This window comes from Gadus morhua, chromosome 13, assembly GCF_902167405.1.
Source record: "Gadus morhua chromosome 13, gadMor3.0, whole genome shotgun sequence".
NCBI classification, from domain to species: domain Eukaryota; kingdom Metazoa; phylum Chordata; class Actinopteri; order Gadiformes; family Gadidae; genus Gadus; species Gadus morhua.
This window is the reverse complement of record NC_044060.1, coordinates 25,712,026-25,730,650: the sequence shown is the minus strand read 5'-3', so window position 1 is coordinate 25,730,650 and position 18,625 is coordinate 25,712,026. Positions and strand designations below refer to the sequence as shown.

The following is an 18,625-nucleotide window of genomic DNA, read 5'->3' as shown; positions in this document are numbered from 1 at the left end:
ACTCAGAGTGAAGAGGGGTCTCCTGAATCTGCACCCAGTGATGAGGAGGAAGATCCTGCTGATCCTCCTGCCATGGAGAATAAGTATCCTTTGAGAACAAGAAAACCAAAAATGATATTTACATATCATAAGTTAGGGCAGCCTACCATGTCACATGATTAAGTGCAAAGATAATACATAAGGATAGATTGAGCATGTGTTATGAATAATTTGCTGTTGTGTTCAGAGTAAAAGCAAAATATTTATAATCAGTTAACAGTAAAGTTATACTTGAGCAATGTAGAATTACAGTTGTTAATGTTAAACAAGTAATGACTACTAATTTGTTGGTTAAAAAGTGTATGACACTAAGACAGACTTAATCAAAGAAAGTGTACCACATGTTGGCTTAGATAGGAGGTTATTCCTGTGTAAAGTACCTTACTCTCAGGGAAGATGCAGATATCCTCGCTTATAGCGAAGTGGCAGTGGGCTGTTATCGTGCACAAATACACCTGCTGCAGACATATGGCATTAAAGGGACTCTTACCTTTGTTGCATTTTTACACTTTTTTTGGATAAGGTTAAATTGGTATTAATAAGGTAATAACACTCTAATATGCAAGACAGACCAACCAGGAGTAAAAACAAACAATTATTTTACTCTCATAATATTTAGTGAAAACTTCAACCAATAAAATTCTTCGGACCGAATGACCTTATTGGCCGACAGACCTGTCTGTTTGCTGCATGGATATATAAGGTTTTCCGTCTGCTTCCTGTGGCGCATTCGGGCCCGCGTCATCAAGGCGCGTCCTCAACTAGAGGGTTTGTTTTGATTCCACGGCAGACAGTAGCGAGTAGCGACCGTAGCGACTGACGATGGCAGACCAAAGTGGTCCACGGCGTACTGAAACTGCACCATTCAGTCCGATTAGGGGACTCATCTCAGACTCAGACTCACAGAGTTACCCTCCTCTGGAGCCTCAGGAAGACCTCCAGACTGTTGGCCACCAACTGCACCATTCAGTCCGACAAGGGGACCCGTTTCGGACTCAGACGCAAAGTTGTCCCGCTACTCTGGAGCTCCGGGAAGACCTCCAGACCGTTGGCACCCAACCGCACCACTCAGTCCGATTACGGGACCCATTTCGGACTCAGACGCGACGTTGTCCCGCTACTCTGGAGCTACAGGAAGACCTCCAGACCGTTGGCACCCAACCGCACCACTCAGTCCGATTACGGGACCCGTTTCGGACTCAGACGCAAAGTTGTCCCGCTACTTTGGAGCTACAGGAAGACCTCCAGACCGTTGGCACCCAACCGCACCATTCAGTCCGATTAGGGGACCAATTTCGGCCTCAGACGCTACGTTGTCCCGCTACTCTGTTTGTAATGCTCATACACATTTCTTATACTCAGTGGGACCACTGTCCTTCAACATGGGGCCTCAAAACGGTATCACACGAAGCCCATAAAATTACAGTGAGCCACCTGCTAAATTTCTTGTTTACTAGACCCCTGGTAGATATTATGACCCCTGGGAGTCTAAACATAACCCATGGGAGTCTAAACATAACCCATGGGAGTCTAGAACTTTTGTACTGTAGCGACCCTGGGACAGTTAAATAGTTTGTGTGTTATGTGTTACATTATATTTCGTTGTCCGCTATACCAGTTGTTCTATGTGCATGTATTGTAATGTTCTTGTCAATCAGCGTGGGGGCGAATCATTAGGTCAGCTGGGGGAGGGCCTTGGAAGAACAGGAGGGTGGGGGCCTGCACGCGAGTGAGACCGTGTTGGGGGTTGCCGGGGTAACCGGGGTTTGTTTTGTGTCGGTTTTCTGCCGTTGGTTACAATGTTACGGGTTTCAGTGACCTGGTTTTGGTTCATTAAAACTACCTTCAACTACTAATGACTCGACATCATTATGTCACCAGCGAGGTCGTTACAGTACTCTAAAAAATAACGCTTAGTTTTGTAGGCCTACTCTAAAAAATAACGCTTAGGGGGTGGGGCATTGGAGGAAGGCGGGATGATTTGAATGTGCTGTAATTCTCAAATGCAACAAAGGTGAGAGTCCCTTTAACAGGAGATATATGTCATATTTGGGACTGTGGACAGTCATGCATCTTTATGGACACATATGTACTCTGACTCCTTGGAAATAACTTTCTTACATGCCATGCATAGATGTCACATGTGGACTATTGAAATCATAATGTGGTTTGGTAATAGAATGTCAGGGACGACATCACTTTTTGGAAGGGAGAATGTGAGAATAGCGTGTTAGATAAGTACACCCCCCCCATTTCGCCATAATTAGTTTAACAGTCATTCTTCTTGTTTTTGTTTCATTTTGTAAACATTGTGCTCCATTTACCTTTACACAGGCATAGAATGTAATACATGTAGTACTTAATTTCCGCCACAGGGTGGCGGTGATCTATTGGTGCACTCTGTCCCGTGAAAGCTACACATTTTGTAGAGCAGTGTTGAAACATGGCGGACAGAACGTGTCTTAACCAAATGTGTACTTTGCCTGTGTATGTTTACAGAACTCATTAAAGGAACTACTCTTCAAGTCACGCTTGAGTTTATTTTCAAGTGTGCAACATTAACTGCCATGATTGATTTCCTCTGCCTTAGGATTGCAAGTATCCTGGGTCAGGAGAGGGGGTAGGTGGGAAACCCACAGCTGCCACTTGGCCCTGGTTTGTCCCCATGGATGAGGTATTGGGACAGAGGCATTCCATCAACCCCCCTGTCCTAATTGCCTCCATCCCTGAGAACACACCAGGGCCAATTACAGCAAGTACAGCAGTGGTGGATCAGGAGGTGGAGGACAAGGATCAGGAGGAGGAAAGACAGCGAGGGCCAAGGTCCAGAAAGAGGGACAGAGGAAGACATGTTCCAGAGTCGCTCACTATCTTCCGAAAAGGACTCAAGACTCACCTGTTCAGAGTCCACCTCAATTCTGCATAGCCACCCTCCCCCTTCTGGCCACCATTGTACACTGTGTTGTATTGTATTGCATTGTATTATAGTACTTAACTGTGTAGCAACTGCAGTAGCTGCTATCATGGCTGTAACATGGGGAATTGATTAGCCTAGCGATTGTGATACTTGCACTTGGTTCTATGAACATCCTTTCTGTACCGACAGCGATATATTGATGCACTTCTTATGACAAATGTACTTATTGTAAGTCGCTTTGGATAAAAGCGTCTGCTAAATGCCCTAAATGTAAATGTAAAATGTAAATGTTCCAGTTAATAAAAGAGGACATGAGGCTACAAAGTGAGGCAGAGGAGAGAAGAGCCCAGGAGAGCAGGGAAAAAATGGATAGGTTTTTCTCAATTTTGGAGCGTTTGGTGGACAAATAACTTATGTTCTGTTACATTTAACACATTGATTATTATTATTTACATATTTATTGAAACTAACTTATTTAACTAACTTTTTTGATTAACTATTTATTAAAACCCTAACTAACTTTTTTGTATTGACTAATGTATTCGCAGGGGTTGACACTAAGGTTTCTTAACTAAAAGCACTTGCCCATCGGGCAAGTACAGGTCAGGTTCAACTTGCCCGAATGTAATGTTCACTTGCCCAAATTATAATCAGAATCGTGAACGGGCCTCTTTTTGCCAGGCACCCGGCCTGGTTTTGGGGGGGCTCAGAAAAATTCTCCTAGCTCAGACTGAAGCTGAATGTTAGCTTCAGCACATAAAAAATAACAAACTTCTCTTTGTTTACTTATTTATCGAGCGCTCACATCGTGCCATGAAGTGATTTCAGTCCACCGTTCCAACCTATTAAAGCTATCGCCAAGTTATATGTAGACCTGCATGATTTTATGCAAATGTACATGACTAAATGTCAGAGGTAGTAGCAAAGATATGTCTTTTTAACTTTTAAGTTTCTTGTAGTTCTAACTGAATAATCACAATCGCGTTTCTAGTAGGGTTGTCAGTCACGATACTGGATTTTCTAACTTCAATACTATTCCTGGAAAAAGATCGATATTCCATACCATTTTTGATATCAGGGGAAAAGTTTTGTTCAGGAAAGAACATAACAAAAGTAAATAGATTATATCTCCACAACTGCAAGGGCGATAATGTCATCTTTGGGCCAAAAGAAAGATTGTTGTGCAAGTGAAATATTCAATGGGGATAATACTTGGTTAAAGTGAATAAAGCCATGGAACACAGCATAAGTGGAAGATAACATTTCCACCTGAAATAATTATCAGTATCAGTTGGTCGTTATCAGTTGGGAGCGCTGTCTTACTATGAGACACAAATAAAGGTAGATATCTTACAATTTTGAGACTTGACACCTCTATTTAAAGTTCAGGGCAATTGAATGCACCAAGCCAAACACTCGCAAATAAATATATGGCCACTAGATTGCGCTGAAGAATATGTTTTCTGATTGAAGGCAATTTACCTATTTCCTAAGAAACCTTCTCTTATTCATTGATTGAAAACACCATGTTAAGTTGCAAAATTTGGCCCAGATACTGGATAATCTGTTTATGGTGGTTTTATTAGATCAGAATCAACTTTGTGGACAAAAATCACAAAGGTAATACTTCATTTTTGGTTGTTAAAAGAAAAGGGGACGTTTCTTCTTAAGTTGTTATTTGCGAGTTTTAGTCACAGAATGATATGGTTTGGACTGTTGGAATAAGTGGAGGCTCAGCTTTCATGTAATATACAGTTTGTGAGGGTCCAATTTCGTGAAAAAGATCGCTATTGCTGTGTGCATGTGCACAGTTATGAAACCCAAAACCGTGTTCTTGACTTTCCTTGATAATTTGCCTCAATCCAAAGTACTTCCAAACTGCACTCCTCCAGCACTACTCCATTTAACTTCTACCTAAACCGTTCGCGGAGGTGCTGCACTTGAGATGCTAGCTGTGTTGGCAAACCTTTAGCGAATCACTGCCAGAGACCGCACTGCGAGTGAGTGACAGAAGGCGGGGCTATATTCGCACTGAAGCGATGCGTGTCTGTTAACTCCCTTTTCCGAGAGAAGAGAAGACAGCGCGCTGATCAATTGCAAATAGGCCTACTTCTATTTTGTGTGGTTTTGAGGAACAAAAGGTTGTTCTGCCGTTTCTAAAAACATTTGAATAAATAGCTTTTATATTAACATCCACCCAAAATCCACTTGCCCGTTCGGGCAACCAGAAAAAATCTCAACTTGCCCAAACATTTTTTTTACTTGCCCCGGGCAAGCGGGCAACCGTTAGTGTCAACCCCTGTATTCGTATATAACTTATAAAACATATATACAACAATAAAACTATTTACAACAAAAAACATTCATGTGACTATTTACAACAATTATTATAAAACTACTATATACAAAAACATACTGATCAATAATAATTTTTGTTGGTTTCTTTGTTCTTTTTTTCGTGCTGTCCGGTTTAACTTAATTTTCATGTCAGTACTTCTAACTCAGTGACTGTAAGTGGGTTATGATAAGGATTTCAAGTAATTCTGCAAAAATTGCCAAAAAAGCGAATTCCATACCCAACCTTTAAACAAGAACAATAATAAAAATAAGAATTTTGTATAAGGCTGCATTCAATGCAATTTGAAGGACACGTTTGTAAACGAATGACAGCTATACATTTAAACAAGAACAATAATAATAAAAAACAAATATATAAGGCTGCATTCAATGCAATTAGAAGGACAAGTTTGTAAACGAAAAAACTCTTGTCTATATTTTACTGGGATTTTTGCCAAGTGCAACACAATCAGTGACACACTGGGATATAATATGTGGTGCCGGCCTTTTGGGCAGTGAATTGCCCTTTGCCCTTCCATGGTTGTGCTCTCTTCTTGAGCTTTTTGTTGGCCGCCCAGTAATGAGGGCAGGCCTGCCTCCAAGTGGCGTCTTCCGACGAGCCACAGCTGTCGGCTGCACTCCAATCTTCATGCTTGCTTGCATGCCCCTTCTCGCCATCCTCCAAGCAACTGATCCGGCAGGGGCACTTTGCCGGCCAAATGTGGCCAGTGCAGAGATTAGCTGGCTGTCTGTTGTCATTCTGTCATAGGAGGCCAGCATCTTCTCCATGGGAGCCTTGTACAAGTCAAACCCAGACTGTACATTTTCAATGAGGCCCTCCATCATCCCCTTGACCCGAATTTCCAGCCTGCTGGCAATGGGAACAACAACATACAAGTACATCAACAAGTATTGGTTCATGTTTACTAGTAGTAACAAGTAAATGTTTTGTGATTGTGTGTGTAAATGGTAGTAACTTCTGGTGTGTGTGTGTGTGTGTGTGTGTGTGTGTGTGTGTGTGTGTGTGTGTGTGTGTGTGTGTGTGTGTGTGTGTGTAAATGGTAGTAACTTCTGGTGTGTGTGTGTGTGTGTGTGTGTGTGTGTGTGTGTGTGTGTAAATGGTAGTAACTTCTGGTGTGTGTGTGTGTGTGTGTGTGTGTGTGTGTGTGTGTGTGTGTGTGTGTGTGTGTGTGTGTGTGTGTGTGTAAATGGTAGTAACTTCTGGTGTGTGTGTGTCTGTGTGTGTGTGTGTGTGTGTGTGTGTGTGTGTGTGTGTGTGTAAATGGTAGTAACTTCTGGTGTGTGTGTGTGTGTGTGTGTGTGTGTGTGTGTGTGTGTGTGTGTGTGTGTGTGTGTGTGTGTGTGTGTGTGTGTAAATGGTAGTAACTTCTGGTGTGTGTGTGTGTGTGTGTGTGTGTGTGTGTGTGTGTGTGTGTGTGTGTGTAAATGGTAGTAACTTCTGGTGTGTGTGTGTGTGTGTGTGTGTGTGTGTGTGTGTGTGTGTGTGTGTGTGTGTGTGTGTGTGTGTAAATGGTAGTAACTTCTGGTGTGTGTGTGTGTGTGTGTGTGTGTGTGTGTGTAAATGGTAGTAACTTCTGGTGTGTGTGTGTGTGTGTGTGTGTGTGTGTGTGTGTGTAAATGGTAGTAACTTCTGGTGTGTGTGTGTGTGTGTGTGTGTGTGTGTGTGTGTGTGTGTGTGTGTGTGTGTGTGTGTGTGTGTGTGTGTGTGTGTGTGTGTGTGTGTGTGTGTGTGTAAATGGTAGTAACTTCTGGTGTGTGTGTGTGTGTGTGTGTGTGTGTGTGTGTGTGTGTGTGTGTGTGTGTGTAAATGGTAGTAACTTCTGGTGTGTGTGTGTGTGTGTGTGTGTGTGTGTGTGTGTGTGTGTGTGTGTGTGTGTGTGTGTGTGTGTGTGTGTGTGTGTGTGTAAATGGTAGTAACTTCTGGTGTGTGTGTGTGTGTGTGTGTGTGTGTGTGTGTGTGTGTGTGTGTGTGTGTAAATGGTAGTAACTTCTGGTGTGTGTGTGTGTGTGTGTGTGTGTAAATGGTAGTAACTTCTGGTGTGTGTGTGTGTGTGTGTGTGTGTGTGTGTGTGTGTGTAAATGGTAGTAACTTCTGGTGTGTGTGTGTGTGTGTGTGTGTGTGTGTGTGTGTGTGTAAATGGTAGTAACTTCTGGTGTGTGTGTGTGTGTGTGTGTGTGTGTGTGTGTGTGTGTGTGTGTGTGTGTGTGTGTGTGTGTGTGTGTGTGTGTGTGTGTGTAAATGGTAGTAACTTCTGGTGTGTGTGTGTGTGTGTGTGTGTGTGTGTGTGTGTGTGTGTGTGTGTGTGTGTGTGTGTGTGTGTGTGTGTGTGTGTGTGTGTGTGTGTGTGTGTGTGTGTGTGTGTGTGTGTGTAAATGGTAGTAACTTCTGGTGTGTGTGTGTGTGTGTGTGTGTGTGTGTGTGTGTGTGTGTGTAAATGGTAGTAACTTCTGGTGTGTGTGTGTGTGTGTGTGTGTGTGTGTGTGTGTGTGTGTGTAAATGGTAGTAACTTCTGGTGTGTGTGTGTGTGTGTGTGTGTGTGTGTGTGTGTGTGTGTGTGTGTGTGTGTGTGTGTGTGTGTGTGTGTGTGTGTGTGTGTGTGTGTGTATAAATGGTAGTAACTTCTGGTGTGTGTGTGTGTGTGTGTGTGTGTGTGTGTGTGTGTGTGTGTGTGTATAAATGGTAGTAACTTCTGGTGTGTGTGTGTGTGTGTGTGTGTGTGTGTGTGTGTGTGTGTGTGTGTGTGTGTGTGTGTGTGTGTGTGTGTGTGTGTGTGTGTGTGTGTGTGTAAATGGTAGTAACTTCTGGTGTGTGTGTGTGTGTGTGTAAATGGTAGTAACTTCTGGTGTGTGTGTGTGTGTGTGTAAATGGTAGTAACTTCTGGTGTGTGTGTGTGTGTGTGTGTGTAAATGGTAGTAACTTCTGGTGTGTGTAAATGGTAGTAACTTCTAGTGTGTGTGTGTGTGCGTGTGTGTAAATGGTAGTAACTTCTGGTGTGCGTGCGTGAGTGTAAATGGTAGTAACTTCTGGTGTGCGCGCGTGTGTGTAAATGGTAGTAACTTCTGGCGTGCGCGCGTGTGTGTGCGCGCGTGCGTGTGCGTGCGTGCGTGTGTGCGTGCGTGTGTGTGACCAGCCCCCCTCAAACACATAATTTCTGATGAGTTACAGCACACCCAACAATACAGATGACCTGAAGGTCACTATCAGATCAAGCCTATTCCATCCATCTCTCTCCCACTGAATTTCTTTATTATTTCTCTGCTGTCCTGTTTCGGTGTAAGACCACATAACATTAAAACACTTTTAATTTGAATTCTGCCCACCTCTGCCTGGTTTGTTCCGATGATTACTCACCAGCTGAGCAGCCATCACTATCGCCATCCTCATCCACTCCTCGGGCTGGGCTTTCTAGGCTCTCTGCTGCAGCTGCACAAAGGGGATCTAAATAAAGAAAAATGTAAAGGAATTATATATATTTTTAATGAAACTATGGCTGATTGTCTAATGAACAGTATATTCATTCAAAGTTATTTACCTGTGACAGACTGGTCTGCATTCTGATCTTCAGGCATTCCCCTGTACCAGTTGTCTGGTATGTTGTTCTTTCCTTTGTAGGGCAGAGGAAGATGTTATTTCTTCACTTGATAATAGTGCTCACATTCTTAAAATATTCCAATTGTATGTTTTACTATTACTTACCTAAAACAGAAACTTAGATCTGGACAAATGGAGCGATCAGCAGCTTCAAAGACGTATGAGTCACCCATCTCTTCCTGAAGGTCGTATTTTAGTGTGGTAAGAGCAGAAGAGGGAGAGTGGCCACTTTCAAAAAGAGTCTGCAGTTTATTGCTGGTCTCTGGTGCTACATCTCGGTACCGCATAGCCTCAGCACACATGAGCAGGTGATGATGTGCATGTTTCAGGGTGATGTAGAGACACAATCCTTCATTGATGTGTATATCAGCAGATCTGAGGACAATACAATTATCATTATATATTACATTATTTAGAAAACTGAGACAGAGTGACTTTTTTTACAAAACAGCAAGTCTGTTTTTTGGGGTAGCAAATCTATATTTGGATCTCACCTGGACTTTCTGTTCTTTGAAAAGCTTTGCCTCTTGAGAACGACATACATCACAGCAGGTCAGGATACTTTTTTTTTTGAGGATGAATTCCGCGTGTTGTGTTGGCATCTTAGGTCCACCTTCAAACACATTCAATTAAGGTTTTGACTCAGCAAAATTTAATTAATGCACCTGCTATGGAATCACTTACTCTGTACATGTTCTGCCTTTGTCGTTCCTCAGGGTAGCTTTTGTTCACCCGCCATGTCGTTTGTGTTGACTTCTGAAAGGCCTGAAGCCATCTGCGAACCTCCTCCTCAGTGTGAAGTCGTACTTGAAGAGAAATGTTGCAGTTCTTTCCCTCAAGAGACTCAAATTGACAGATATGGTGTTGATAGTCCTCAGGGAAGAGTTTCTGTCGAAGCACCAAAGACATTTAAAGAATAGGCAAATGCATGTTGCAACCAAATATCTATGCCTTTAGGTTTGTTAAGCGTGCACCATGCACGGATGGTAGAAGTTGATTTCCTTTTAATGATGTGAATGTTGTTTGTTTAAATTGTTTAGGTGATGCTTTTGCCCAATAGCCTACAACTAAACTTCGCCAATGGGACATATACATTTAAAACCAACCCAGAAGAGGATGTTTGTCTATACCCTCTGTACTACTAAAGGGGAAAAAGGGGTTGGAACACCAATGAAACACATTTGTTTGCCAACAGCCTAACAAGACCTGGAGCACCATTAACATAATAAGTTTGACATAAACCTTGCTTTAACAACACTTTTTTTTGGTTTTATTCTTATCCATCTGCACCTAACCTCCAGCAGCTCCATCTCCTCAAAGTTGACATGGGTCTGGCAAATGTTGCAAGCTTTGATAAATCCTGCCATTATGCTCACCACTTCTAGAAACAGAACAGAATGGAATCTTAATGGAAATATCAAGACATGGACAAACAATTAGAAAAAAATAAACTTGAAAACATTCTCCAGCTGCCGAAAGCACTGCGATGCGCTATACATAACGTTATAAAATATAATAAATACAAAAAGGATTTACTACAGTAGCCCCGGTGGCACATAACAGTTTCACAGGGGCTTTTATACGAGTGAGCTAACGTTTGTACTTATAGAAAGGTAGCTATAGAGTTGCCGTGTAGTAGGTGGGTATCATGTGTCACATTATTGCTAAAATGATTCGTGTTGATTTATAACCACGTTTAATTCATTTGCGTTCGTGATTTTCCCACAAACCCTCTGATAAAGTCCCAGCGAGCCAAGTCCCAGCCCAACAAGTCCCGCCAAGTCCCAGCCAATCAGGGATGAGTTCCCTCATGAATATTTACGAGCTTCCCGCTACCACCCTGAAAAAAGAAAATTCGTTGGCGGCCCGTACCGTAGCAGCACACCTCTCCCTAGTGGCCAAGTTGGCCTGACCAGGCCAGACTGGCCACACTCACACAGGCAGATTTGAGCACGGTTAGGTGTGAAAACGGCCACGGCCAGATGGCCTAGTGTGAGTGATCCCTTAGAGACGCAAAGCAGGTGAAATCATCTGGAAGATAATGAGATTCTAACATTTGCGAATAAAGTGTACAATGGAAACAGAGGACATTGTTCATGTTTAATCACAAAGAAATTCCCTTCATTGAGTAACAGTGCTAAATTAGCGTCCAAAGAAAAAGGTAGACCACTTCGCAAAATCGAGATCACCAAAAGCAATGGCAACGTCAGTGCTGTGGGTGCTACATGGTTTGCTAGGTACTCATGGCTTACTGGTAGCATTACTAGCAATCGACTGTATTGCTGGCCCTGTTTGCTAATGAATCTCCAACATGGGCTGTTCATGGTTTCACTGATGTGAAAAATCATGATAGGGCAACCAAACGCCACGACAAGTGTCAAGTTCACGTTGGTGCTGCTATGCGACATTCCTTGCTAGGCATCATGCCTATAGATCACGTTGTTTGAAATAATGTTCTCGCTCTTTTACTAGTTTGTTACTCTGACCGTTTTGTTTGATATTGTGGAAAGGGTAAATGATTCAGAGCATGATGCATTTTAAATGGCATCACTTTTGTTCTTGAGTCTTCTCTTAAAACAATTGTAACTGAAAATAAACATAGCTAAATTACAACCAATAACTTCAATCATTGAAGTTTTTTATTTAATCTTACAAATCAAGATTAGGCCTGATTTGACGAGTGGGCTTTGCATCCTTTCCTTCTGCCCTTGTAGTCAATTTAAAATGCTTCCCATGCTTCCCACCAGCTTTCAAATTACAGTGATGCCACTGGTGGCTTTGTATCAATTTTATTCACATAACTATCCCTCCCTACTATTTTGTAGTTCACCAAAACACCCTGAAACAACTTGAGTCTCAAATTCTTATACCACCATACACCAACAGTGCAAGCAGGCAAAGTGCAAGCAGGCCAATGGCAACCAAGCGCACAGTCCTTCCTCCCTCATTTAAAAAAACCACCAGCCGCTACTGAGATATAGAGAGATCGATCGATCGAGATGAACCAAAAAAAGGACCTTCATCTAGTTTGTACAAAATAGGAAAGTAAGCATTTGCCACAGCCAGCAGCAATATTGTACGCAAGAGTTCTGTGGGGTATTCCACGAACGGAGGTTTAACAAACACGAGTTAACGCTGAACTCTAGGTTGATTGACGCTGTGCCAACTAAACCAGAGCCGTCGGTTCCACCACACGGGTTATGCATTAGTTCAATAAACAGGGGGTTGGTTAACTCAGGGTTGTGCGCGTCCACGCCAAACCTATAAAGACGTGATGTATGGATCATGGAAACCCTGATCGAAATGTCGAAACGGGACGCTTATTTCAATGAAATGGAACTCCAGGTTCCTTTCCAAGAAAGGGGAACGCTAAAGCCTCTGTAACCCAGAGAACCAAAGCCTGGCAGCGGATCGCTGACCGCGTAAATGCTTTAGTTACATGTCAAAAGCATGATCCTTAATATTTGAGGCAGGAATCTATTATTATCCCAGTGAAGCATTCTTAACGTTCCTACCACATAACCCTTTTCTTCTAAAAAAATATGTACTCCAATGGTTCAGCGGATCAAGCAAAAACGAAGTATAAAAACATACAAAATGGTATTTTCCCACCATAGTATTTGTATATTTTGTCAGTCCAGCATTTAAATTTTCAGACCATATTTGTCCCTCCTGTATTTAAAAAAAAGCGCGTTTCGGCATAGTACTCCAACGCCAATATTGCTCTTTGTATGATAGAAGGGCCGATGAAGATCTTGATCCGGGCGTGGATGGGTCATCTAAAAGGACTGAGATGTGCTCAGCATCTCCAACATTACAGATAAAACTACAATTTGCAAAAAACTGAGGGCTACGCAAATAGTCTGGAGTGAACTGAGGTCAGGTCCTCGATTGGTAGTGTTGGCTATGTAAGGCTGGAGAAGGCTATTTAATATATTAATGATTTGCTCGAGAATCTATTTCTCTCCAGCATAAAGTCATCCGGATATGAAAAGATGTCGAGCCGTGGTCTTATTAATCACTCCTGGTGGATTGCATTGAACACATGAAATCTGCGATGAACGTGGGTTTAAATACCCAAAACCGGTTCAAAACTTAACCTGCGCAAAACCTGCTCCGACCAGGTTTGATTCTGAGCATATGTTCCTATAGTAACTAACATACTGTGTTCATTTTGGAACGGAAAACCTAGGTTTACCGCAAACCCTGGGTTAACTTACCCGGTTAATTATGTGATAAAACCGGCTTCGTGGAATACCCCACTGGGTTGAACTGACAATACATCTACATAAGTATCAAATTGAAACCTGACAAGCAAAACAATCGAAGATAGATTGATAGTAATTTCGAACTCTTCCCCATTTCTACCTACATCCACCAATTGTCGGTTGACATGCATGACTTTTAACAGTCTGAATAAAGGACTTGTCATGACATCCACATTTACTGGAGTGGGGGTTGTGATGGTTCAGACCCCGGCCTCGCAGCAGCAGCCGTGCCTAGGGATTGGAAAGACCTGACCTGCGTGCTGGTGGTGGGCCTGTGCGTGCTGGCCCTGGGGGCTGGTGCCCTGCTGCAGGAAGAGAGCAGCTCCCTTCACCATGAAGAAACTCTCGCTGAGGCTGGAGGAGGACAAAAAAGGAGGGTTTGGACCAGGGCAAGGACCAGGGCAAGGACCAGGGCAAGGACCAGGGCAAGGACCGCGTGGCAAAACCATGCAAGACGTACAGCTGTAGGCTGTGGCACAACATGATGGTCAGACTCAGGTTTGCTAAGCATTAGCAATGAACAATGCATAGTATATCACTTTTCCACTACTATGCTGAAACAAGCAAATCAATGTTCTCTCCATATTGGGATTCACTGTAGCTGTAACCTTTGTCCTACAACAACTCGGGTCACATTAAAGTTCGTACACACACACACACACTTGTGAATTACATCCGTAGTAGACAAAAAAACTTCCCTATGGCAGGTTGTTCCTGGTGGCAACATCTAACATGATTGGTTGCAATTCAGATGGTCCATGTCAGTTGGAGTTTGTTTTGATCGCAGCAGTTAAGGGGCTCTCTGATTCGTCAGGGCTGAGCCTGACGAATGAGCCCAGGTAGCTCCGCCTGCAGGCTGAGATGCAACACTTATCTCACAGCAACTGAACTGCGTAGCTAGCGCCGAGTTGTGCTTTTCTATCAGTCACTAATAAGCCCCTCTAGTGTGTCCATGAAGACAGGGTAGAGGCCTACAACCTGGTCTGCTCGTATAACATTGAATGCCATGAAGAGGATACGTTGTAAAAAATACCAGGACGGCCATTTTACAATTTAAGATCAGTAGCTATGACGGTCTGACTGAAGTGAAGCATCAGGGTTAAAAAAAACACACAATTTGTGTCAGGGATTGGAGCCAACAATTGCGCTACGGTTTGTTTCAATTCCTTCTACCTAAGCCTACTTGAGGGTAAAAGGGATCAAACTTCTTGCTCCTGCTCTGTTCTGCTGTGCAGCGAGGCGATAAGCTGAGGTCATTGTTGGCAGAGGGCCACTGCCTCCTGCAGGGTGTTTAGACAGGCACTAACCCCTCTTACTAGGCAAGCTCTAACCAGGACCAGCAGGTTGTGCTGTCTACTATTCACTGATTATTTTAAACGCAGATCATTATTTCTTAGGTTTTAAATCGCTTAAAGACATTGCTGCTTAGATATCTTCACATTTTGTGTTTAAAACCTTGTGTTTTCATGTTTTAATTGAGTTTTTCCCACTTTAGTGATTGTAAATCATTGATTAATTTGCTTTAACTAATCTCGTCTATATTATGCAGCAATTCAACATTTGCATTGTAAATGTTATGCTGACATTATGGATGTTTTTTTTATGTTTTATGGGGTTTTTTTAACACTCAAATCATAAACCATTAATTTATGATAGTGTTTTTAATTTCAAGCAGACAGGCATAACATCCTAAAAAAATAAAAACAACTTTATTACTGATCTGCTTTAGAAGTCGTCCCTGCATCCCTGTGTTGAATCTCTTCTTCCCGTCTTTGAAACAGCAACATCTATCACTTTGGAAAGAAGATGTTCCATGCTTCTGCGAGTCTTGTATAATAGGATAGACTTACCTCTGATTTAACCTTCGTTCATCATCACTCCCAAAATCCTGAAAAACAAAAGATATTGATAATCATTTATTCTGATAATAAATTGATAAAAATCCATTACTATTTATAAAAGGTTGATTATATATTTTTACCAAATTTAATGTTCATATATAGAAATATTTGATGAGTATAAGAGCAGAAAGCCTTCTCTTAGTAGTCATTATAATTGGGACGCCATTGTTTTATTTAAAATACATAAAGTAAAATAATAAATTGCAGACAAAATAAGTTTAAGACAGTCCAATGACTAAGCAGTTTTTAAATGCTTCATATACCAGAGGACTGTATAGAACTCTATCAGCTATTAGCCACAATGTTGCCCCCCCGGTGGACGGAAGATGCACTGCTGGATTGTATCCATAGGCAAATTAATTCAAGGACAGGCTCCAGTATAATGAAAAGTCAATAGCTGTTTAGAACCAATATTTCTTGTGAATACAAACCCTCAATCCTTGCTTTGAAGAAAATTTTACCATTTCTTACCCCTGTGCATATACCCAGAGGAGGACTATAATTTAAATAAAATAAAAACACTTAGGAAATTAGGAAATTCACTCTTAAGTGCCTCTCAGCGGCATTGTTGTATTTCAATTTGACTTGGCTGATTGGTAAAATAACGAACATCTTGAAACAACTCCAAAACAGACTGTTAACGTACGATTTTCTTTATTTGTTTTACTAAGTTTAATAGGTTTCTATGGGCCAATCCCAAAGTGAGCCCTGATGACTAAGGACTAAGGAGTCACAGACTTAATTGATCTGGAGGTGCTAATTAACTTAAGTGAGTGAGTGTGTGAGTCCACAAGGGCTCGGATAGAAAAAATTGTAACAATAAAAATGGGATAGTGACAGCACTTCACGAGAGAACATGTTACCTTGGCAACGTCAAAGATGTTGCTGACACTTGCCGGTTGCCGCTTTGGGAATTTTCATTTTATGTTTGTTGCTTTCCAAACGGCCAAGGCAGAGGAGACGGCTGCTCATTGAACATATTTTTCAATATTTACAACTTTCTTAATAAGTAATAATTTGGTTGTTGTCGTTTACCTTCCTAATATCCCTATGGTCTCCGCAGTAAACGTACCAATCCTTTGAACTGTGGGTAATTCCCTTAGGTTACGTCTGCACTAATAAGGACTCACGGAAAGGGCTCGGTAAGGGTAGACTCAAACCCTCATGACCTTTGAAATTCAACATTAGGGCAGCCCTGAGGCCTTACTAATTTCGCGAGATTGCGCAGAAAAGTCTGTCCGTGAGTCCGGACTTTTGGATTAGCCCACTGAAGGTGGGCTAATGATTAAAATAGCATAATAGATTCATAATATGCAAGCATGCATTTATCATACGGTCTTAGAGTAGTGATTTACAAGTTCTATGAGGAGCTTTTGGAATATGAGGAGCTCTCTGAATATTGCCACTCGTATACACGTGCTGATTTTGTTAATTCTGCAGTGCATTAAAAGCTGTACTGGGAGTCTGTGTGAAGGCTTATTTGTTTAAAATGTGCCATTGTCCAGTAATGTTGAGAGCACACAAACGCTTCATCATGTTGACAGAAAATGTACGTGCAGTGCCAAACTACTTGTTTTACAGCATGAAAAATAGGGCTCAACAGAAGCATCCAAACTTGAATACATTGAAAAATAAACAGGCTTTACCATTCACCTTTACCACTCTGTAATGGGGCCCGACCGATTCATCGGCCTGCCGATCTAATCGGCCGATTATAGCCTTTTTGAAAAAAATCAACATCTGCCAAAAAGACGCAGATTACAACCGATTTTTTTTATTTTTTTTTAGAAATGTTATTGCGCTTAGTATCCTGCAGATTGCGCTCCTACTCGCCTTGCTAACTAACAACTTTAGCTGGAGTAAAAAAGAGGAGATTGAATTTTACCGTACAACATGAAAGCACGCTCGCTCAGGCAGCTGCGCGCTCACCTCACCAATGTACACAAGACGCGTTGTTTGAGCACGTTGTGCCTGTTTTTCTTTAGGTCCCAGGCCATGTTAATTTGTTATACTGTAGACTCTAACGGTGAGACCATACTGCTCAGCACGCATGTGTTAGTCACTGCTCACGAGCGCAGCACATTGGGAGTTAGTTATTTATTTTACATTTTACATTACACTCATTTTTGACTGTAAATGTATTCTAAAACACTAAAAGGTTCTGCATTCAATTCACATATTCGTCAAAAGTGTTTGAAGTATATTTAAGGAATTAAAAACTATGTTTTATAGTCTTTTTTTTGTTTTGTTTTTAATCGACCGATTAAATCGTAATCGTAATTTTTCTCTGAAAATAATCGGCATCGGCACTCAAAAATCAATACCGGTCGGGCCCTACTCTGTAATAATAAAAGCTTTATTGAACAAGTGTAACTTGTGTATATTGGATAAGTGGGCCCCTAGCGCCTTCTACTGGTACAGAGTAAGACCCCACGCAATATCTGACTGACACAATCCCTGCAGTTTAAAATTAAGGTTAATAATAGTTGGAGCAAAGAAGTACATAATCGATCATCCCCCTGGGCAAAAAAACACTAATGCCAACTTAAAACATGAGAATAACCTAGTTTTCCCCCCTCCACAATACTATTTAACAGTCTGGAATTTCACACCTTTCCATCAAGAGAGTCGAAAGTAGGCTAATATTTTCCATGTTCATCAATCATTTAGATATTATAACCTAGCTACTTCATTCCCAATAAGTGCAATTTCAAAATGAACTGAAATGCATATTCCATCACATTATACCTAAAATTACAGTTGAACAAGTGTGATAGCACTGTGATCTGCAACAGTGGAGTGCAGCATTAACGAGTGTGCATGATGAATCAACGGTTTGCTACACCAATCAAACACTATGTCAACCATCAGATCATACATACACTAACAACTGCAGTACACTGTGCACTATGTTACAATCAGGCCATTAATAGACTAACCAATGCATTACATTGGCACCATGTCACCAATCAGACCATCACTAGTCTAACCGCTGCAGTACATTGGGCACTATGTCAACAATCAGACCATCATTAGCTAGCCATAGCAGCTAAAGGTCTCGCTAACCTGCGCTGGCTACTCCTCTTAGCCCAACCATAAACCAAATAAGCAAGTAAGCCATAAATACTCCCTCTGACCAACACTATGTTACTAACTTTCATCCGTGTATATGGTGTGGTGTTCACCATTATTATGCTGACCCCGAACAATGAAAGCTAAATGAACCCCCCTAGCATTAAAGAAATAAGATAGCCTAGCTTCACACAGCAGGCCCACAAGTACCACTATTATAAGCTCAGCTTTCCTTTGAACGACCAAACCTTCTCATCTCACTACTAGCAGACTGACCTCCCCCGCGGTGGTGGTCGCGGTGCTGGCTGTGGATGCTGCACTGGGAGTCGGGGACCGCTGCAGGGTCACCAGTGCCATGGCTGAAGGCTGCGAGTCTGGACATGCACCAGCTGACGGCCTGGGGTGATGATGTGCTGATGGTGCCGCTGACTAAATTAACCTAATGATGGACAACGTTATTCGGAGTCACATAAATGCC

At 42.0% G+C, this 18,625-nt stretch overlaps 1 protein-coding gene and 1 pseudogene across 3 annotated transcripts in view; both read right to left on the bottom strand.

Annotated features, from left to right (window-relative positions):
• Window positions 1-18,625, bottom strand: part of LOC115557690 (protein phosphatase Slingshot homolog 1) — a 99,553-nt gene that overhangs the window by 80,344 nt on the left and 584 nt on the right. For 2 of the 3 annotated variants that reach the window (XM_030375692.1, XM_030375691.1), the window contains exons 2-4: window positions 18,424-18,586; window positions 15,025-15,062; window positions 13,428-13,528 (exon numbers count right to left, since the gene is read on the bottom strand). In XM_030375692.1, the coding sequence (XP_030231552.1) occupies window positions 13,428-13,528; window positions 15,025-15,062; window positions 18,424-18,504 (220 nt within the window). In that variant the 5' untranslated portion in view covers window positions 18,505-18,586. The remainder of the gene's footprint in view (window positions 1-13,427; window positions 13,529-15,024; window positions 15,063-18,423; window positions 18,587-18,625) is intronic. The other variant, XM_030375693.1, reaches the window with a different exon arrangement.
• On the bottom strand, window positions 5,613-13,421 carry LOC115557693 (uncharacterized; annotated as a pseudogene).